We start from the raw sequence: 24,010 nt of genomic DNA, 5'->3' as shown, positions 1-24,010 counted from the left end.
AATATATCAACATAGACCATTACATATGCATAGAAAAAACAGTTAGAAATTTTTTTTACGGTATCTTCAGTTTAATAGGCTAAATACTAATTTGTCGCGGATTTAAATTTTATTTAAGATTTGTTGTTAGCTAATAAGTTGTTGCATGCATATACAAAACGAAATTCATTTTATAAGTAAAGTACTTTTTTAATCCCCAACGTTTGGGGTAAATCCTATTTTAATTCCTAACGTTTTAATCGTCCTATTTTTATCCCAAAACGTTTAAAATGATATTAATATTATCCCATCGTCAAATCCCTCGCTAACACTTAACGAAATTAATGTACTATTAATAATGTTTTTGTTAAAATTATATTTGCTTAACTTCAGTCTCCTACCTTCACTCTCTCACCCTCTCAACAAGTTCAAACTCTATTCTTCTATTTTTTTTTTACACTATTAATTTTTTAAGAGGAGTTTAAGAAAGAGAAAAAAGAGAGTAGAAGAATGGAGTTTAGACTTGTTGAGAGGATGAAAGTGAGAGAAGGAGTTGAGCAAACTCAATTTTAACAAAAGTATATATTATGAATATATATAGTATATCAATTTTATTAAGTGTTAATGAATGATTTGACGGTAGAATAACATTAATACTATTTTAAACGTTTTGGGATAAAAATATGACAATTTAAATATTAGAGATCAAATAGAATTCATCCAAACCTTAAAACTAAAACAGTATTTTACCTTATTTTTACTACATATACATCTTCAATGATCCAAAAATCGCCCAAAATAGAGTAGGCTAGAGAGTACATTAATAACAAGCCACAGCCCATAAGTTGGTAGGGCAAGAGCCATACATACACATCCAAACTTTTAAGAGTAGGTTTTCTGTCACAAAAAAAAAAAAAAAAAAATTTAAGAGTAGGCTTTGCAAAAGTAAATTGGTTGAGTGTCACACTGTCAATATATGGTACTTTTTAGTTCTTAAGATGCTGTATTTGGGTTTAAATCTTAAACCTTGTAATTGTCAAATAGTAAATAAAACACTTAAATATATGTATGAATATATAGTGTATGTATACGTAAGTTTGTGATGCTTAAAATTGAACGTCGTCCAAAATTCATTTAAAAAACTTTAAGACAAAATTTCGAGACATGTCACAAAAAGGGAGATAATTTCATAATCCTCACTTATACATATAACTAGAGAATTGAAAGAAAAAAGATGTTCCATAATTTTATTTAAGAAAATGTCAATGAAAGCAGTCAAAGTACCACTCTCTGCCGCAATTTATTCCCAAAAAGAAAAAAAAAAGGATATTAATTAATCAGTGCAAGGCATTGCAGTTCAAAGCGTCCTTAATCTTCTGGACAGTTGAAGTCAAAAGGGTGTTAATAGAATCCACAGATTCCATATTCACTAGGTTGGGTCCACAAGTGATGGTGTTAACCAGAATTTGGAATGCCACCGTCAACAGTGACCCTCCTTCTGATCTATGCTGATAACCATAGCTTCCAACTCCACCAAGAACTGATGGTGCAATAATGGTTGTGCTGTTGCTCATCATTGATGCTCTGCCATCTCCACACACAACAAATCCTGAGGGAAGGATAGGGATGGTGGAAGAGTCGTCGCCGCTAATGGCGACGTTGATGGCTTCCACGTCAACTGGAGCATACACTATGTAAGATGATCCCACTGGGTCTATGAAGCTTTCTTGAATTATAACAGCATTGTTCTCGCTTGACATGAATGGCTGCACCACATACCATCATCTTACTAATATAATTCAACTTTGTTTGATTTATCAAGTTTATAGTTACTTGAACTTGAGACAACAACAATAACCATAAAATTTAGAGTACAAAATGGATCTACTTAAATTAAAAATCAATCATTAAAAAAGATATTACATATTTATATATAAATAAATGTCATTACATTTATTTTTAATATATATTTTATATCAAATATATATTTTAAAAAATAATTAATTTTTTATATATACATGTTTAAAATAAGAAATTTTAGTTAAATATTTTAATTTTTAATAAATAAATTAATTTTTAGTTTATTAGACAAATTAATTTTTTATTAAATTTTAGTAAAAAATTAATTATAACTGATTTGTCTATTGAAAGATTTGATGATTAAAAATATTAAGAATTTAAAATTAAGTATTTAATTTATTAGAGCAATATTTCTTAATTCTTATTGACAGATTTAATGATTAAAAAGATTAAGAATTTAAAATTTAAGTATTTAATTAATTAGATCACTATTTTTTAATTCTTACAAAAATTTATATGTATATTAAAATTATTCACTGTATATTTGTGAATAAATATATATAATTTAATTATTTTTTACATGTATTTTACACTAAAAATTAATTTTAATATACACCAAACATAATTTTAATTCTTAGTAGAGTAAATTTAAATTAAAATTAAAACTGTTAAAAAATAAATCATTTAAATTTGGTTGATTTTTGAAATAAAGTAAAAAAATTATTTAAGTAAAAAATGAAGGCGATAATTAATGTATACCTGGATAATTGATGTATTGTTGGCAGGATGAGTTCCATTTGAGATGTGTGCAATGTAGTGGACTGGAGTTGTGCAGAAAAGAACATCCCACTGAGAGCGTTTGTTGATATCAGTCAAGAATTCAAACACTGTGTGGTAATGGAGAGGCAGCCAAAGAGAGGTTGCAGCAATCACAATGGTCCCATTTGGCTGCCCTTTCTCTGTGCATCTTCGAGCTGAGATCCTCACCCCACTGTTGTACTCCACACTCAACTGCGGAAACTCAACCTTTCCACTCATGTTCAAATTCTCACTAAATAGCCTCACCAGCCTGTGACCTAGCCTCATCACACTCCTCCTTCCTTCATTTCTATTTATCACTGATCATACAATTCATCAAATGCAATATTATATGAAAAAGTAAAGGTTTTAATATATTATCTGTCAATTTATTGTGAATAATAATTAATTATTATATTTTAATTATAATTAGCATTGACACATATAAAGAGACACATTCACAAAGACATTTCTATTAAATACAGTCATAAAAAAGACATTTTTATTAGACACATCTATAAATACACACTTCTATTAAACACGGTTATAAAGAAGAGTTGGTAGAAGTAGAATTTTGTTAAAGAATTGATATTATATCCATTTAAATATTCTATAAGCATGGTTTAATTTGTCTTTATTATGTTTGTTTTAATATATTTAACATAAAACTTTTCAAATTAAATTAATTAAGTACCTCCACCATATTCATGATCAGGTATGTTTTCAAGAGCATAGCTCATAGATCTGTGGCACATTCTTTGAAGTTCCATAATCCATCTCTGTGCTCCATATGCAGCATTGGTGCTAACAAGATCTCTGTAAAGCCGGTGAGTCTGAATCTTATCATCCACTTCCACGTGTTCGATCCAAGTAACCTAAAGCAACGTGACCAAGATTGTTATATATTATTAGTGATGATGATTCAATCACATACATGTTATCTTATTACCATGCAAGAAGTGGAGTTGGGGAGTTCCTGGATCAAGCATCCAGAGGGACGTCTCCAAGAGCGAGAGCGAGGAAGGCGAAAGGGGTAGTTTCGAAGTGAATCGAAAGACACATCTGTTATGATCCACGATCCAGGCTCCAGTTGATGGCACTGCCGGAGGAATTGGAATTCACGAGATGCCACCAATGGTGAAAATCCGTGCATCTCTTCATACATCTGCACATCCATACATACATACATATATAACTATTAATTATTCTTTCAAATCATCATCACTTCTTAATTTGAAGAATGAAAGTTTAGTACCAATTGTAAGGCTCCGCTTCGACTTTCTGGCAATCCAATTTCAAACACTTCAAGTGTCTGCGCTTTTGTAACTATTGTTGGAAAAGCATTCACCCATTTTTCCTGAAAATACATATATTCATAAAATATACGAAATTAAACACATCTATTTATACACAAACATATAAAAACTGATTTTAATAGCTAATTCTAATACAACATTTTTAAAGAATTGTATGCAAGCAATCAATTATGTGTTATTTTACCTTATAAAAATAATTAATTTTTAAATTCTCATTTATGAAAAGAATAATCTTATTATACCATAGAATAATAACATTATTTGACAAATTAAAATAATATTCTATATATCACTTTTTTATTAATTTTATTTTAATAATATTATTTATTTTTTATAAATTTATATATATATATATATATATATATATAAAATATAAAAAAATTATGTGTGAAATGACATTGTCATCTTCTATTCTTTATAACGCATTGTCATCTTTTATTCTTTATATGATATAAAGAAGAGTTGTATGCAATGGGCTAACCGAATCAAGAAACAAATCAACCAGTTGAATCCCACTTATGTTGACAATCCCTGATTCCTTTGATGATTCAACACGAGAGTTTCCATCGTTGAATTGATAAACCCTAGGGAACATCTTTTCGTAGCTTTCACCGTGAAGCACAAGCTTCCCATCAAAAGCAGAACCAACCCAGAACGGTTCATTGAGGCGAATAAGCCTAAGCAGTTCATCCATGGCGGTAGCCGCAACCTCGGAGGCCAATGCAACCTCCATTACTGCCACACCTTGTTCCCCATTATCATTGTTATCAGCAACAATTGGTGGTGGAACATAGTTCTGATGATGAAGTAAAGAAGAAGAAGGGCCTGCAACAACATCATTGATGCTAACCCCTTGTTGTTGGTTCAACAAGGTTCCATTTGCAACTGAGAAATCATACAGTGGTGTTGTTGACGATGATCCCGCGATGTCTATGCTGTTGGGAATTGCGTTTAGCTGCTCTATATCTTCAGGGTGTAGCACCTCTTTCTCCAAGTACCTTGAAAGAATGTTTGATATTTTCCCATGCTGAAATACCAATTCACAAACAAGGATAGTTAATTCTGACTTTAATTTCTATTCATTTTTCGTTATAAAACTCTAATAATTATGTTTATTATTTAGAAATATGGTAGCACTAATTGATTAGTGCATTAAAAGTATTTTATCTCATCATTTTAAACATTAATAATTAAATAATTATAAAAAACAGTAAGAATAAATGACCATTTATATCTATAAAAGATGAAAATACTGACATATGTAGTCATATTAGATCGAAACTAAACTTGTGCCCACCTTCCGTGTGACAAAAGTACCCTACGTGACACTCCAACTCTTTAAAGATAGAATACTTTTGTCACACGAAAAACATCTTACATGAATACAAATTTAGTTTCGATTTAATATGGGTACATATGTCAGTATTTTCATCTTTTATAAATACAAATGGTCATTTATTCAAAATAATAAATTCTAATAATCCTCAATACCGAAACATGTTGAAAAGAGGATGTGTTGAAGGAGTTTAGGCTTGCCTCTTCCTTAAGGTGGGCATTTTCAAGAAGCATTTTCTGCATGAAGTGTTCATGGTCTTCACCAGCGGCAGGTGGGCCCCCACAAGAAGGGCAAAGTATATTATTAAGTGCCTCTTTCATTAGGAGATTCTCGTTTTGTATCCTTTCATTCTCAGCCCGAAGAGCATTGTTATCCGCTCGCTCATGTTGATTCTGAAAATTATGTTTGTAATATGATGTAAGATCATTGAGTTTTATTTGAGACTTTAAAAAAAAAACAAAAAAAAGAAAAAAGAAAAATCACCTTTATTTGAGTTCTCTTATTCTGAAACCAAAACTTGACTTGTTTTGGCTCAATCCCAACCTCCTCAGCAAGTTGCCTTCGTTGAGCTTCATCAGGATGAGGACAATCAATAATGTACCTAGATTCCCAAAAAAAAAAAATTTGAGATGTTAAGAGATAATTCATAACTGTAACTGTTAACAAGGAACAAGCTAAGACCGTTGAGGATTTACACAATTTTTAATTTAAAAAATTCGTTGAATATAAATAATCATCATTACACCATAAAAATATTTGCTAAAGCTAAATTATAATTTTTTAAAATCCAAAAAGAACATAAATATTTAGATTTTTTTTTTTACATTAAAATTTATTGAAGTATTTTAAAATTTTATTCGTTATACTGATTATCTGGTCGTGTAATTTATGCTCGAGCGAGATAGTTGTCCCTGTTGCCTGTCAATTACTTCATTTGGGTCTTTGATCCTTTAATTTTGAAAAAACAGAAAATCCGTACGGAATCAAATATTTCGGCGCAATTAATCAAATCTACATCTCAAAACAATAATTACTGACAAAATCAGATTCTTTTGTCTCTGAACGTTATTTCTCTTTCCCCGTAGTTTTGGACTTCTGGTTGAAAGAGTAAATTTAATTAGAGATTCACATAGTTTTGCGGCGTACCGGGTCGTTGCATGCGCAATAAAAACAACAATAATGAGAAGACGATACAAAAATAATTATGATTATTTTGTTCTTAACCTTTGCGGTTTTTTTTAACGAAATTAAACGTTATAAGTATTTAAAAAAAAAATCGAAAACGTTAAAAACAAAAAGTATATTTTACCTTTATAATTAAAAGTAACGATAAAGATTGATAAACAAGATATAAGCAAATTTACTTTTCAAGTTTAGCTGTTTGAGCAGAAGTAAGGCGTTTGTAGGCAGGTCTTTTTCCTTTGTTGTTACTACTTCTTCCATCATCACCAGATCCAGCAGCTCCTGTCACTGAAGAACTCATATTTCAACTTTGATAACAAAATATACTTGTAATTTCCCAGTGGTAGATTCTTTTCTCTCTTAGTCTCTACCCTAATTCTGTGTGATTGGGACTATTCTGCATCATCTTATGTTTTATTTATATATATATGAATCACTGATTAGTAATCCATTAGGACACCTCAATGTATTGCTACACATGGTTATGATAACCTTCATGGGTCAATGGCCAGAAAAGGCAAAATATTAATAATACAGAAAAGGGAAAAAAATCTAATAATGAGCAATTAATTCTTGGACAAAAAGTAATACAATAAAATATTTTTAAAGGAGAAAATGAAATTCATTTGCAATTAAGCATAACAGTTATTTGGAAATAAAAAAAAGTTAATTGTTAGAGTACCTTATTTAAAAATTATTCTATTAAATGTGTCTTATAACACGTAAAATTATTCATGTGTCTCTTTTTATAAATTTAATCTTTTGTAAAATTTGATTTTATGACATGGTATTAAAATTTTTATGACGGCAATGCCTAAAATTCGATTCTAGTTGAACCAAAAAAAAATTTACTATAAGGCAAAAATATAAAAAAGAGAAAAAAAACCTATGTAAAAATCTACGCAAAATTTAAAAGAAGATTTTGCTTGAAGGATAACCATTTATGTATCTCCTCCTATCAATTTAAATTTTTAGGAAAAGTAATTTCATGACATGGTTTACATAAAATTGGTCTCTTTATAAAATTTGATGATCATTTTACTGCGAATGTGACAAATCCAAGAAAGCATATCACTCTATTTTACATAGAGCTTAGTCGACAACTAGTTAGCAAGACTGTCAATGTATAGCATATAATATAGCTTGGGTAAAGTTAGTGGGTTAAATACGATTTTGGTCTTAAAGTATAGGTCGAAAATTTTTTTTGCCCCAAACCTTTTTTAATTACAAAATCGTTCCTAAAGTTTAACCTAGTTTTAAAGTCGTCCTTTTAGCCTAAATCTTAAAATTCTGGACTAAATTACCTCTAACAAAAAAATTATAAAATTAAAAAAAAAGAAAGAAAAAGAACAAAAGCCATTAATGAAGAAACATAGAACCACAAAAAAGCAATTAATGAAGCACCAACAAGAACAATTCAAAATATTCAATAATAACACAATATTCAAATTCAAGAACAACATCATTCATTGCAATCTAATAAAACAAAATCCAATCACCAAGTTACGTCCCCGGAGGTTCTTAGCAAGGCTTCACAAAAATTGAACGCCCCATGAAAAGTTGTTTTAGTTTAGTGGGAGCAAAACCATAGCAACCACAGAACAAAATAATTACCGAAAATAAAAACTAATAACCATCATTAGCAGAACAACAAGACCAAATTTTTATTCAATTTTCTTTAATTTCAGTATTGAATATGTGCAAGTGCTAGGTCAAACAACTTCAATGGTGCTTGTTGAATTGGTAAAACCAAGCAATTAAATCAGCAATTCACAAAAAGAAAGAGAGAGAGAAGCTATCCACCACCACTCAGAATCCGAAATCATCGTACTACCACTAAGAAGAGATCTGAGAAGGACGTCAACAATGCAGAGGCTAAGAGGGGAGATGGACGGCGAGACAAACGAAGGAGAGGCGAGGTGATGCAAAGGCACACTGACAGACTAACAGGGTTACGGAGAGCGAGAGAGAGAGAGAGAGTGTGTGTGTGTGTGTGTGTATGACTCGGCGAGTGGCTGGATGCGATGTGGCACGACAGTGAGGATGATGGGCAGCGAGGGTGCGAGGGCTCAAGGCCGGAAGCAGGATGGCAGCATCAGCGGATTGAAAGTGAGGGCGAGAGTGAGAGTGAGGTAGAGGAAAAGTCGGAAGAGGCAGCGAGCAGGCGGGAGCGATGACGGCGAAGAAGGTGGCGAGGAGGCCGAGGACGACGACGATCTGGTAGAGGAGGTGATCGTTATGAGAGAGAAATGGGGAATTGGAAGAATGGAGAAGAAGGTACTGATGAGTGATGAGAGGTAGAGGTAGAGGTAGAGGGTATTTTGGTTCGAAGAACGATTTTAAAACCTTAGGGTTGATTTTGTAAGTAAAAAAGGTTGGGGACAAAAAAAATCTTAGGGACCAAATCGTACTTAACCCTAAAGTCAGTTAAAAATATTGTTAAGAATCAATTTGAAAAACTGTTATGATTAATTAGTGGTTATAGTTATTTTGGGCAAGGTGCAAAGCTCTTGTACTAGTATATATATCAAGTCCTTTTACTCGTGCAATATAATGCTTTCATTAGAATCATATGAGAAATATTATTCAAGAAATTAGAATTCTCTTTCTTCGTTCTCTGTTCTCTGTTTGTTGCTTTTGATCACTTTTAGTTCTTAATTTATTCTTCTTAAAAAATCACAACATGGTATCAAGAGCCTAATATAGATCCATGACTTTTTGAAGGTTGTAGAGTGTTTAGAGAATGGGGGTTGAATATATGGCCTTCTTTTGCTTTAATGAAATAACCCTTTAATTACAATCTTTGAATCTGAATCTGTTTGAACTCAGCAGCGAAAAATTTATGAGACAATTTCATTTTGTCTCATGAATATTAGAAAACAAAACAGATAAGGGAAGAGAGAAGCTGACACCATCATGTATCCTATTTCATTTGCCTTGTGCAATGCAACCTACATCCAGTCTCCACCACAACAGTGGTGGAATTTTCACTATAGTTAAAATATTATATACACCAATTTATAGGATTCACCCAATCCTTTTCTCTCAAGTTCTCAACTAACTTGACTTGGTTATGCTAATACCTGACTCTTCACTCTATAAGTGCTAACTCAACTTAGAAAGGGGCACTTCACAGGTACAAGATACAAGACACATGAAACAACCTAAAGAAATCTGAAATCACTCTAGGTTTTTCTCTCAAGTATGTCACTCAGCCTTTTATCACTCATAGGCTTTTTCTAGATTCCTCTCTTTCAGTCTTTTTTCACTCAAGAAATTACAGAAAGATATACATTGAAAATAAAATACAAACTGTAGAACATGAAGGAGATTGATGCGTTAATAGCCTCTACTGCTATAAGTTGAACCGGATTTAGCTGATTCTGATTAAGTTCTTCATCTTGGCAGAATGTCTTTTTTACTAGAGAACACTGTCCAAAATTGATGAACTCTTCACAGAGAAACTCTTCAAAATAAAAACTCAAAATCTGGTTCTCTCCTTGTCTTCAGAAGAATGAAAAATTTTCTTTTGTATCTCCTTGCTTGTTGCTGAGTTGCTCTCTTCCAAGTCAACTCCTCGAGTTGTGTGCTTCACCAACTTACCATTTCACTATTTTCAATTAATTCCTAAATTAGGAACCTTGAATTTGTGCCTTTTTGTTTGACCGAAAGTCTCAGGGAAGCAATGAAAAAGTTGTTCAATGGTAAACCCAGATCTGAACCCTTGAGCTACAACTTTGTCCCCAAGAAATAATTTTGACCTTTGATTCACAGTAGCGATTATCAAAAATCACTTTCTCCATTTATCCAAAATTGGAGTAGAAGAGGATTGGAGAATGAGTGAAGAAAGTAAATTGTATGCAAATGGAAATAAATCACCTTTAACTTCTGACTTAGCTTGAAATGGTCTGATTTGGGTGATTAGACCTTTACCCTTTAGATGAATCTTTCTCTATCTTTCTTCTTTAATGAAATGAGCAAGGAACGAAGCTTTCTCTCTTTTTTCTCTGAATCTGACCGAAAGAAAAATGAATGTTGGCTTTGGAGGGTACCACCTTGGAGAGATCAACTTGGGTGAGTAACTCGGGGTTGGGTTGACTTTCTTCTTCTCCAACCTAAGTGATTTCTTTACTTAACAACTTTGGGCTTTTAGTACTTTATAGCCCATTTTATTTCTGGTTTAATTTCCATCATATTAGGTTGCTACAACTATATTTCTTTGGCTTACAACACTAATAAAACATAATCAAAATTAATTGGATGATTAACCTAATAAAATAATATTTGTCATCATCAATTGATATTAGTTAATTTCTTAACTCAACACTTTTCTTTTTCCAATTCAACCACTATCAAGAACTCCTTAACTCCACTACTTGACAAATTAGAGGAGAATAATTTCTCTACATGGTGCCATAATATATTGCTCACTCTTCAATCTTTGGAAGTGAAGGTGAATGATCATATTAATCCTGCAAAAGTTCTATTGCAATCTGATTCAACTACAACAACATCTGAAACAAGCTAAGTGAAGTTGTTTCCACCAAGAAAAGTGATGAAGACACTTTTAAAAAAGTTTCATCATCCAAGAAGAAAGAATCATCTAAATTCAAAGAATGGAAGCAAATTGATCGTACCCTAATGACTTGGACAGTGGCCTGCATGAGCATTACATTAAAAAATAAGGTAGTTCACTACACTACTTTCTATAAATTGTGGCATTGCATTACTCAATATTTCACTACATCATCAAGAACTAAGATCCAAAGTCCAAAATCTCGGTTACAATTTGTAAAAAAAAAAGACTTTATCTATAGCTGACTATATTACTACAATTAAAAAATTGATAGATTTGTTATTAGCAATTGGATATCCTTTCAAGAGGATGATCACATTCTAACTATTCTTGATGGCTTGAATAAAGATTATCAAGGTTACATGGCCTCAGTGATGTCAAGAATATCAAATTTTACAGTTCATGAGGCTGAATCTTTTTTATTAGCTTACGATGACATGCTTGAAAAGTTCAAAAAACCTAAACAAAGAATAACCCTTGCCAAACTATCACAAACTTCAACATTTATTCCCTCCAACAATTCTATAGGCTTTTCAAGAAAAAGGAGCAGAGGTGGACGATTTCTTGGAAGAGATAGAAGATTTTCCAATTCAATCCCACAATGCCAACTATGTGAAAGAGTTTGACATGTTGTACAAACTTTCATATTTTCTAAGGGAGTTTCCATGACAATCATTTCTTCAGAAAAATCCATAGGTTGGGGTGGTGGGGAGTCAAGGGGGTCAAGGTTGGGTTGGGTAGAAAGAGCACGAGTGGGTTGTGGGATGGTTGGGCTAAGAAAACTTTGGAAGGCAATGGGTTAACCTCTATTGATGGCTAAAGGTGTCTTGTATTGAGGATGGATTATAGAGTCATGGGATATCTGAGTAGGCCTCTATAACTCTATTTATTATTCAATGGTTGAGGAGCAGGTTGTATGGCAGGCTGGGGTGTGTCACGGCCCATATTGGTCTTGATTCTCCTCATATCATTACTAGACAAAAAGGTTTTGGTGGTTATCTGAGGTGTCTTTATACGAACTAAAACAGTACCGTTAGTGGCCTCAAGATTCTCATTGTTGTACTCATGCATGGAATGATTGGAAAGAACTTCGTACCTCATCCTTTCCCCCACAGGCTCTCCACCTTCTCTGTCCCCTTTGCGCTTTGTGCCATTATCGTCTTTGGCAGGAGGTTGTTTTTTTTTTTGGTCCTTTTTGCCCGATTCACCACCATCCATTCCCCAAATTTTCTTTGGTCAGAAATTACTTGCTTGCCCTTACCTTCTCCAATTTTCATCATCGTTGCATTTTAACCTTGCTGGTCCTTGCCCTGTATGCTCTCCATATTGGCTTACTGGGATGATCTTCCAGATTTTTTATTCTGCTTAGTAGTGTTCTTAAAGGTGCAACTTTCCTTGATATGACCGAAGTGACCACATTTGAAATAAATCATATGGAGTCCTTCGTATTCCACATAATAGGTTTTACCATTCACTATATAAGAGGCATCCAGAGGCCTTCCAAGGTCAATTTCTATGCACAACCGAGCAAACTTGCCACGAGATTGTTTGGCAGTGCTCATATCAACCTTCAAAGTTTTACCAATTTGGTCTCCCACCTTCCCCAAAAAGTGCTTCTCATAATACTCGATGGGAAGACCAGGAAGTCTCACCCAAGTTGCAATTTTATTAATCTCAGCTCCGAAGGGAGTGAAATCTGGTGTCCAGCGTCTAATAGTCAGATAATGATCAATGATATCCATACCGTCCAATTTTGCCCACATTGTTTCAAGCCTTCTACATAAAACTGCATAAGATCTGCTCCTGTCCAGGAGCTTAACAAGAAGAGATTTTTTTCAAGGCCTCTCAAGCCTTCTTTTTTTTTTTTTTTGGCCTTGTTTACATTTATGCTAATGGTCCCATTAACAAGCCTCTTCACTAATATAGAAGGGATGGAACGAGCCTTCTTCCTGCACCTTCGCAGGTTCTCTTGTTAGAATAGAGTTATCTCTGTATCCTTCATGCCTTTCTCGTTCTCTTCGTCTTCTTCATCTTCAGATGACTCCTCCTCCTCACTGGACTCTTTCTTTAAGAGCTCTGGTTCAGCTATTCCATGAAGCACCAGGTCTATATAAGTTCTCGGTCTTCCACTAGCATCAGCAAAGTTAGTCTTATTGAACATGCACTCCTCTTCTCTGATGACTCTATACGTTTTCCCTCTATAGCCTCCTTCATCATTGCATAGTTTCTTTTTGCTATGCTAGAGTTGGTCTGCCTCCTCCTTTGAGGCTTCAACCATTAGAAAGGGAGCAAAGTTGTCTTACTTGTACGAAGAGAAAATCGGAGAATATTGATGGTTGCTTGCCAATTAATATGATGAAAATACTATTGATCCCACACGCACCTTATTTCACTATTGTATTTTTGTTGGGTATAGTATTTTGTGTTTTTTTTTGTTGATGAATGGGGCCTAAAGCCCAAGAAAAAACTACACACTAACCATACGGGACAATAATGCCCCTCTGCTATCATTATCTAGAATGCTCCTCATATCAGAAAGAGGTTGATCTAATAATATCATACCCACTCTAGAGTTTATGCTTGCTTTTGCCAAAAAATTAGCACTGTAGTTGGCTTTTCTATATGTATGTTGAAATCTAATATTCTAATTCCTGTTAACCAACTCTTTAATTCCTCTAATCAGTGCTTCCTGGTGATATTGAAAATTTCTTCCCTTGCTGACTATGTTGAAAGCAGCCATGGAATCAGTGTCCATCACAATTTTTTTCAATCTGAGGTCCCAACAGATCTTCAGTCATTGTAGATGCTCCACAGTTCTGTTGAAAAGCTGTGCAGGTACTAATATTAGCAATAAATCCCGCTAACCATCTCCTACAATGATCCCTGATAAGTCCTCCACAATCCCTTTAACTGTCTTCCAAATATGCTTAGCAAAAACACAATCCTGAAGGTAATGACTAAAGGATTCTGGATGAGAGTGGCACCACTGGCAAGTTTCTGAAGCTGCTATACCTAGGTGAAAACAGAAGGAAGCAGTAGGAAGTGCTTCTTGTAAGCAAAGCCATATCATGAATTTTATCTTCTCTAGCACCTTTAATTTTCAAATCCATAGCCAATTTGCAGATAAATTCCAACCCACATTTTGTTTTAACAACCATAAATATCCTTCTTTTGCTGAGTAACACCCTGACCCAGAGCTGACCTATCTCCACTCTGTTTCACCCTAATAACTCGAAATTGATCTCTAGGATATCTTGCTGCAAAACATCAGGGATGCAAGAGTATAAGCTATTCAAGTGTCAAGTACCATTGTAGTAACCATTCTTGAGACAAAAATCAAACTCCATAATCTCAAAAAAGCACATTCTGTTACCTACTGTTCCTACAGGAATATATTTTGCAAACCAAAATGACTTGTTTAAGTCACCCATGCCCCAAACAAAGCTTTCCAGCAATGCTTTAACAACTTTCACTATTAATTTCCTTAAGGAATTGGTTGCCTTTGCCTTAATACTGAAAATATTATTATCTTTTAAGTATTTTTTTAGCCATAACTTGGACCTACAACTTGTATAGAGAGTGGATGAACTGCCACACCAACTTACCCAAAAGAGCCATATTGATCATAGTAGAGTCCTTACAAGCAATATCTCTAAATTTCTTTGGAGTAATAATCTTTTTTTAAGATATAAGATGAAGCCCTCTAAACTCAAATTTTTCTCTCCAAATAAATTGACGACTAATTCATCAATGTTAATATAACATTCCAAAGGAAAGAGGCTCACATGCATCCTGTATACTGAAATAGAAGAAAGAACTAACTTAGCTAAACAGTCTCTTTCTGCTCTATTGAGAAAGCGACCTTTTCAAGATGAAAGCCTATTCTAGATCTTATCTATAACATCATTAAAAGTAGCTCTAGAAATTTTTGCATGACCCAAAGAAACTTCCAGGTACTTTTCCAAGGTAATTGTGAATCGAATAGAGGTCAAATACGTGAACATTTCTTTCCTTTATCTAAAGACACCAGTTGAACACAGCGTCCTAAACTTATCCAAATTTATTTTCATACTCGAGGCCCTGCAAAAGGTGCTAACAACATCCATCATCCTCATTACCTGATTTTTAGAGGCATTACAAAAAAAGTAATAAATCATTTGCAAACATCATGTGAGAAATTTTGGGACTTCCTTTTGAGACAGCCACTAAGTCCCACCTATCAGAATCCACTAACTTAGAAATATGGCATCTTAGATGTTCCATGCAGAGAATAAACAAGTAAGGAACATCGGTTTATTTCCTTGTTTGATCCCCCTCTTCGGTTGAAAACTCTCAAATTCATCTCAATTTCACAAGATAGGCAAAGTAGAAGAGCGAACACATCAAATAATCAATCTAATAATGGATGATGAAAAATCAAGTATAATAAAAAATTGTTCCAAAAATCCACATTTAACTCTATCATATACTTTCTCTAAATCAATCTTAAAATTCAGAGAACCATATTTCGATTTGAAAATTTTCATAAAATGCAGAACCTCACCTCCCGTACAAAATAATATTTTTTGGGAAATCTCTTCCGGGAATACACCCACTTTGCATTGATGTCTTGAAGATATGAACGAAGTCTGTTAACACCCGGTGCTTTGAAAGAATTCATATTCCTCCAACCCAATAGGTCAAGGACTAATCCGTCATGGATCTAAGCTTCATTATATTTAAGGGTTTGTCGTTGGCTAATGGGTTGCTGCATGTATAAGGTGGGATTCGAACTCTCGAGACTTGTTTAAACAGACTAGTGAACTAACCACTAGACCAATTCAATTTAATTTAGTGATGTGTTGTTATTATAGTTGTACTTAACAAATTTCTCTCTTTCCTTTGGAATCTCGTAAAATTATCGAAAAAAATTCATAATATTTTTAATTTATTTAATTTTGTTGTAACATTTTAGATGGAATTACAATCCAAAAATAATTTTAACAAGTAAATAGGTACAAAATTAAATAAAATTAGGGATTAGGAATAATTTTTTAAAAGATCATCGTGGTTTGAGAAAAAATACGTTTTTTTGGACGGGGAGAAAAAATACTTTTATACCAAAAAAATTAGTTATGGGCTTATGTAACACTGTTACTCATAGGCCTAAAGTTTAATAACCGAAGCCCAATAACAAAAAAGCTCGAACTTACGAGCATCATCATCACCAACGCGATTGTATTTCGCAAGGAAAATAACAAAACACATCAGCTGAAGTGGAACCTTCAGATCTCTCTTTCTCTCTCTACGATGGAGTTTCGCGTTTCCATCATTTGGAGCCTCTTCGTTATCTTCTCTCTCTTCTCTTCCCAATCTAAGGTTTGTTTCTCTCTGTTTTTTCTCTTTCTCTTTACGATTGTTGGATTATCTTTGCATTTGATGGCGGTTTCGATCAAACTTTTATATTTTCTTCTGTTTGATTTGATTGTTTTGTTGGGCACAGGGTGAGCCTTCTGGTTCCGTTTTCTTCATCGATGGTTCCGGTCATCAATTCCTTCGCGCTGGATCATCCAACGATGAGGTTTGTGGTTCTTCTTTGTAGATCAATGCGTATTTCAGTTGTTTACTTGAAATTGCGATTGTGAAAATCAGTTCTCCAATCTGATTAGTAAATCAAGCAACACTGACTGAATTATAGAATTTCATCACTTGAAAAGCTTTTTCCATATGAATTTTTCATAATGAGGGAAAAAAACTGTCAATGAACTTCATTAGATGATCAAGTTATTGCCCTTGATTTTGCTTGTTATATCCGAGTCAAGGTTAGGACTTAGGAGGCATTTGAGCATTTAGGGACTTCTTGAGTTTTAGTGTTAATTCTGCTAACTGGAGAAATTGAATTTTGGATTGGTAGTATTAGAAAGAGGGAGGGGAGAGAAAAAAAAAAGGGGGAGGGGAAGGAAAAGGAGGGGGGGGGGGTGTATAGTAGACTGCATCTCTTCTGCTTAGGTAGTCTTGGTTGCTAGGTCTGAGAAATTATAAAAACAAAAAGTTGGAATTTGATGTACCTTTTACCCCCCATTACTTGAATGGTTACAGAATGAGCTTAATTTTCAATTGAATGATAGTGTAATTTTTACATTCTCAATGCATCAAAATAAAGTTATAAGAGTTTGGAGAATAGAAAGGAGCTGATAATTTGATACAAATATGAAAAACAAGAATGGCAAAGTGAAAGAACAGCTCTAAGAGGAATAGAGAAAGAAATTTGCTGTAAAAAGCCTTTCATTTTATCAAATTTCTTAAATTATTTCAAATTCAGATGTGCTATAGTGATTCTACCGATGAGAAATATTTACTATCTTGAAAGGGTTTCCTCTCACTTGATTTCCATATTACTTTTCATAGAAGCCGAATTTTCTTATATAAACTTAAAGAACACCACCTACTACCTAGTAGCTTGGTCATAGATTAGAAGTCTAAATTAATTATCTTAAACCCATATCTATAGATAAATCATTTGAATCTTTGTATAAAAATGAACCTGGACGAGAAATTTATGCTAATTTTTTTTATTACAATACAACAAAGGCAATATTGTATAAACTTACATATCCAGAGCAATTTTTTTTAATTGTTAATTTTGGAGTGGTGATGGACATTTTTCTAATTTATCTTGGTGTAGGTTATATTATAATCTTCTCGTGTAAACTCATAGTATGCTTCTCACACCCCCTCAACCCATCCCCTGCGTGACCTCCTTTTTCATGTTCAAGTGAATTTATCTTATTGAATATTTGAATCAGGGTTAAACCCTTTTTTTTTTTAATTGGATTCAAAGCTTCTCAATATCTCTGTCCTTTTCATGTTCCCTCATTCTCCATTATGAGTTAACTGCAATATTTTGCAGCAGCAGTAGTTGTTGTTGTTGTTGTTGTTGTTGTTGTTGTTGAATTAAAGAATAGTGATCTCACTGTGTTACTATTTTCAATTTGCAGCACCCCACTATGTTGCTTCAGGAAGTTGGTGCTGCTGTGTCAATCTTGCTTGGTTTTGCACCACCTTCTAGCCTGTCAACTTCTAGCTCATCCAAGGTCTTTGAAATCATCAATGATATTCAGTTTTCACGACCTAGTTTATGTTATATCATGTGTTTCTTATAGCCTTTATAGAACTAACGGCTGATAATTCTGTTTTGCAGTTGAATGAGGTCCTCATTCCCAATCCATTCAATAGGCCTGGTGCTGTGTTCTTGTTGGAAGTGGATGGAGTTAATGGTGTCTTGCCTTGACTTTAAATTGGTTGATTCTATAGTAGAGATAACTTCCTTGAATTGAGTTTGTCTTATTAAGTGAAAAAGTATGGGGTTTATCCACATTTTCATCTTAAAATAATCTAAGGGTAGATAGCCCCTTACTTGCTCAATTTGGAGATAAACTCGGTTTGGAAGAGCTGTTTCCTTGTACAATGTGCTCTTGTTCATGAATAGTAATAATAATAGTATGAACTTATCTTGAATTTAGGTCTTGAAAAAATTGTCCAAGATAATGCAAAGTTGAGTGATTCAGTTTTGAGGACAAACTTCCTTGGTTCTGACAAAGTTGACATTCACCTTCTAGGTGAGTGATTTTGTAATGTTCATGAATGTGGGAAACAGAATACGAATGACAATGCTAACAGGCACAACTAGTAGAATTTATTATAAATTTTAGTTAGTGGTTTTTCTTATTCTTTTTTGGATTTATTTCTGCAGATGAGAATGATGTTTCTGTGTTTTCTTTGGATGAGCAATATGGAGACTTAACTGATGCAGCAATTAGTGATTTTGTCAGTTTTTTCTTCATGTTATGCATATCTATGTGCTACTTAAATAATATTTTAGTTTTCATATTATATGTGACTTTGTTGTTTGTGTTTCTTAGTCATCTTTGATGGGTGGATCATATGCTTCAGATGCACTAGAACCATTAAATGGAGTTCTTACCATCCCATTGGCAAATGGTGCCTTTAGTCTTCATATGTCAAAGGTATCATGAAGACATTTGGGATTTTAGGATTTATATTTTGCAACTTGTATATATCTTTATTGAGACTGATTGTGAGTTTTTACTTATCTGTGTTTTCAGAAACCAGAAAGGGAGTATGTAATAGCTTTGCTGTCTCTTATTCGTAATGTACAAAGGGCTATTCAAATGCATGAATATTTAACTCAGAGTACTCAGAGTCCCGCTGAGTTGGTAATGGGGTACTTCAATGGGATCAAGGTGCTCGATGCAACGTCTTTCCTCCCTTCTTTTCCTATTCTTCTTTGCCTTTAGAAGGAAAATTCAAGACTATTTTGACCCGTTCAACTCATAAAAGGTGTCTACTCCCTTAAAGATAACCATCGATTGACTCGGTGCAGGTTTTGCAAGAGCAACAGGATACTGAAAGTCTTGCTGAACATGGAGCTGAATTATTTCTTGCAACTGTGACAAAGATATTTGGTTCCCTGCAAGAAGCATATAAAGGTTTATTTTTGTCAGGCTTAAATAGTTGGTCTTTGATTCAAAACTCAAAAGGATTGCATTGCAATTTTATTGCTTTTCTTTGGGCCTTGGCCCCAGGGTACCAAAATGAAATAATAGTCAAATTGACTGCATCAAATTATTAGCTGATTATTTGTTCATCAGTTGTCAATATTATTTTGGTCTTAAAGGATTCATTTTCCTTCATTTAACCTCTCAAGGATCATCGATTGAGCAGGTCAAATTGTTGGTGTGATAACAACCACTTCTGAAGAGATGGGCAAAAGGTTTGATGCGATCTATACTCCTCACCACAATGTGCGATGGTTGGAAGAAACACAACCACTGAATGCAACGCTACCAGAAGTGTTGCTAGTTAGGAGAACCCTTGCTTGGGTAACAGGAATAATTTTGCTCATTTCAACTCTTATTGGGGTAAGTTTCCTGCAAAATAATTACACTAAATCATAAATCTTTTCTGCGGTCGTGGATCTCTTTAAAACAGAAGGCCAAGCAGTAGGAGTGGACCAGTTGGATAATTAACGATCCGTGATCAATGCTGCACGGCGATGTGTATTTACCAATTTGTTTGTTTACTGACAGATACATTACTTGTTGAACATGCCGCTCACACGGGACACACTTCTTTATTCTAACGTTAAGCTGGATTAATCATGGAAGCAAAAGCAAAGACAAATCCTTTCAACCAACCAAGGAAGACCGGGCTGCCATTGGGGGGGTTCTTTTTTCTAGATGCCTCCATTCTGTGTGCATGATTATATTATTATTGTTGTTGTTAAGGCATTAGTTACTGGTGTTTTATAGATCATCAATGTAGCCAGTTATATTCGTAGTATCAGGTATTGGGTCTTCTGAATGGTGGGTTCTCGCAGCTATGGTGTTTAAATGTGAAAGCATGGAATATGCAACTTGGATAGTTTATGTGATTATTCCACCCATTTACAATAATGATGACATTTTGATGGAATTAATTTTCATTTACATTGTTGTAAAATAATATGTTGCTGCTCCATCTGCCTTCTTGTTTCGAAACCCTGCCGTTGGTCATCTATGATAAAGTAACTTGCCGCTCCAATTTTGAGATGGTTTGGAAGAATACACCAACATTGACATATTTATCGGTTTGGAAGAATACACCAACATTGACATATTTATCTAAGGGAAGTGCTAGGTAAATAATGACTATTTTGAACAATATGAACAATTATCAATCAAATAAAAATATACTACATCTCCAAATTAATTATCTAAATTAGCGCTGCACATGGATCGGATAATATCTGCATATCCGCGATAATTATTCGCATTCGATCCAAATTTTGTGGATATTATTCGATCCGCAGAGTCATCGGATCGGATCCAATCCGATCCGCACTATGATAGGATCGGATTGCGGATTTGGCAGTGATATCTACTGATCGGATCCGCAAATCCGCATATCCGCACATCTCATATAAATCGCATAGTTTAAGAAAGTAAACCCTAATGTTATATGAATTTTAGTGTGTTCTTTTATGAACTTTATGATATCTTGTTTTTAATTTTTATGTTGCACTTCAACTTAGAATAATTAAATTTAAATCTTGTGTTATTATTTTGTTTTTGTTATTCAAGAGAATTTTTATTAATAATATTTTAGAAATAAATAGGCTTAAACAGGTGAAAAATGAATTTTCTGGATATTTTTTTTTTGTAAAAACAGCCAAACAAAATCTTAAAATAGTTTTTTTGAATTATGCGAATATACCCGATATCTGATCCGATCCGATGAGTGCAGTACGGATCGGATAGAATTTTAGGCTATATCCGATTCGATCCGATTCGATCCGATTCGTGTACAACCCTAATCTAAATCTTAATATTAAAATAAGAGAAAACGACAAATAGGTCCCTCACCTTTTGTCCCGTGGATATTTTTGTCCCTAACCATTGAAAAATACTTTTAAGTCCCTGACCTTCACAAAACTTGGACGGATCAGTCCCTCCGACCAAATGCCTCCATCAGGGACTGATCTGTCCAGGTTTTGTGAAGGTCAAGGACTTAAAAGTATTTTTTAATGGTCAGGGACGAAAATGTTCGCAGGGCAAAAAGTCAGGGACCTATTTGTCCTTTTCTCTTAAAATAATCATCCGTACACCTAGTGAAATGAACATCCAATATATCTATTGTTCACATTATTTAATATTTTCATTATCTACCTATACTTTTTCTTTATCTAATTTTCGCTAGTAAATTTCCTGCATCATTATTTTTTTTAAAAAAATTATTTAAACAGGTTAATAGTTAAATTCATCTATGAAAAATAATTTATTTTTCAAATTAATTTTTAAAAGATTAAATTAGTCATATTAGTCTCTGAAAGATAAAATGTAAGTTAAATTGGACATTTCGTTAGTTAGATGATGATATGTTACGTTAAATGTCTGGCATGATGATGTAGTAAATTAATGTTACGCATCACAAAATAATTGGCCAATGTGTCAAGTCAATGACATGTAGCATACCATGTGTTATCTGATACGTAATAAATTTATTTAAAGTCAAATTAATTTCTCAAATTTTGCACGTAAGTACTTTTCATCCTTCAAATTTTAAAAATGAATCAAATTAATCTTTATATAAATCTCTCCTATTTTTTCTTCCTAATATTAAATTTTTAATACTACTAATTTTAATATTATTTTTTAGATCTTAATAAATAAAATATCTTTACATAAAATAATAAAAATAATTAATTTATTACAAAGTTATTTTATCATTTATATTTTCAAATTTTCATTTTTTAATGAAATTTTTTGTTTAGATTATTTTATCAAACTATTATTAATTATATACTTAATATTTTAATTTTTTGAATCTTACTAAATAAATATAGTAGTTATTTTAAATTTAAATTTTTTAGATTTTTTAATTTATATTCTTTGTTATTGTTTAATTTATGTGATAGAATTCAATAATTAAAAATCGATTTGTGGAATCTCTAGTTTAATCTTAATATCTTAATATAATTTTTTTAATATTATTATTACTTAGTTATTTCTATTTCTCTGTCTTTTTAATTGTTATTTTTTTAAATTTAATTTATTAAAAAGAATTTTGAACTAAAACAAATATAGAAAGATGAAAACGGACAACTAATTATAAATTGGAATAAATTTTGAGTGAATTCCAAAAGATTAAAAATTTTAGTATATAATAAAAAATATTTTGATAAAATTATTTACATAAAAAAATTTCACTGCAGAAGAACTAGAATTTGAAAATGTAAAATCTAAAAAATAAAAACTTTGTAATAATTTAATTATTTTTATTATTTTATTTAAAAAGAAATTGTGTATTAAGGTGTAAAAAATGAGATTAAAATTAGTTAGATTAAGAAATATTAAAAATTTAATATTATAAAAAAATAAAAAAAATTTATATAAGGACTAATTTGATTAATTTTTAAATTTTATAGATAAAAATAATTTACGTGTGTATTTCCAACAACTAATTTGACTCTAAATAAATTTATGATATATCAGATAACACGTGATATACGTGACATACAACATGTTATTAACCTGACATATCAATCAATCATCTTGTGACGTGTGGCATTAACTTATCACGTCATCATGCCACATACCATTTAACGTAACATGTCATCATTTAATCAACGGAAGGACCTTACATTTTATCTTTTAAAAATTACAACAACAACAACAACAAAGACTTGTTCCATTAGGAGGGGTCGACTACATGAATCAAACGATGTCATTGAATTCTAACATGTATCATGTCTACAGAGAGACCATTTACATGTAGATCTCATTTGACCATCTCATGGATGATCTTCCTAGGTCTTCCTCTGCCTTTCACCCTTTGTCTATCTTTCATATTATCCACTCTCCTAACTGGGTGCTCTGTCAGTCTTCTTCTCACATGTCCAAATCACCTAAGACGTGATTCTACCATCTTTTTTACAATAGATACTACTCCAACTCTCTCTCATATATCTTCGTTTTTTATTCTATCCATTCACGTATGACCGATCATCCATCTCAACATGTTCATCTCTGCCACACTTAACTTATGTTCGTGCTCCCCTTTGACCGCCCAACACTCTGTACCATAAAACATAGCCGGTCTGATAGCAGTGTGATATAATTTACCTAAATTTTAAAAGCACTTTTTTTGTCACATATAAAACCAGACGCACTCCGTCATTTTGACCAACCTGCTTGGATCCTATGATTTATATTCTGTTCAATTTCTCTATTATCCTGTATGATGCACTCAAGATACTTAAAACTTTTAACTTTTCGTAGGATGTTTTCTCCAATATTCACCTCTGTATTAGAATTTTTTCTTCGGCGGCCAAACTTACATTCCATATATTCCATCTTGTTACGGATTATGCGCAGACCATATACTTCTAGAGCTTCTCTTCATAAATCCAACTTCTTATTTAGGTCTTTCCTTGACTCTTCCATGAGGATGATATCATCAACAAAAAGTATACACCATGGCACA

General features: G+C 33.0%; 2 protein-coding genes across 2 annotated transcripts; one reads left to right on the top strand and one right to left on the bottom strand.

Annotated features, from left to right (window-relative positions):
• Window positions 1–1,226: 1,226 nt before the first annotated feature.
• On the bottom strand, window positions 1,227–6,788 carry LOC112742231 (homeobox-leucine zipper protein HDG11-like). Its single transcript, XM_025791468.3, has 9 exons — window positions 6,594–6,788; window positions 5,713–5,830; window positions 5,385–5,621; window positions 4,375–4,920; window positions 3,833–3,934; window positions 3,527–3,742; window positions 3,272–3,452; window positions 2,539–2,897; window positions 1,227–1,745 (listed from the first exon to the last, which is right to left on the bottom strand). The coding sequence occupies exons 1-9, from the start codon at window positions 6,710–6,712 to the stop codon at window positions 1,317–1,319; spliced, it is 2,307 nt and encodes a 768-aa protein (XP_025647253.1). The 5' UTR covers window positions 6,713–6,788; the 3' UTR covers window positions 1,227–1,316.
• A 9,389-nt stretch (window positions 6,789–16,177) lies between these two features.
• On the top strand, window positions 16,178–20,461 carry LOC112741482 (uncharacterized). Its single transcript, XM_025790495.3, has 11 exons — window positions 16,178–16,345; window positions 16,470–16,547; window positions 17,965–18,060; window positions 18,168–18,243; window positions 18,490–18,585; window positions 18,720–18,793; window positions 18,889–18,993; window positions 19,093–19,230; window positions 19,371–19,476; window positions 19,712–19,908; window positions 20,077–20,461. The coding sequence occupies exons 1-11, from the start codon at window positions 16,277–16,279 to the stop codon at window positions 20,143–20,145; spliced, it is 1,104 nt and encodes a 367-aa protein (XP_025646280.1). The 5' UTR covers window positions 16,178–16,276; the 3' UTR covers window positions 20,146–20,461.
• Window positions 20,462–24,010: the final 3,549 nt, after the last annotated feature.

Source organism: Arachis hypogaea, chromosome 14 (genome assembly GCF_003086295.3).
Source record: "Arachis hypogaea cultivar Tifrunner chromosome 14, arahy.Tifrunner.gnm2.J5K5, whole genome shotgun sequence".
In the NCBI taxonomy this organism is placed as follows: Eukaryota; Viridiplantae; Streptophyta; class Magnoliopsida; order Fabales; family Fabaceae; genus Arachis; species Arachis hypogaea.
Note: the sequence above shows the minus strand (reverse complement) of the source record. Positions and strands in the feature narration are given on the sequence as shown.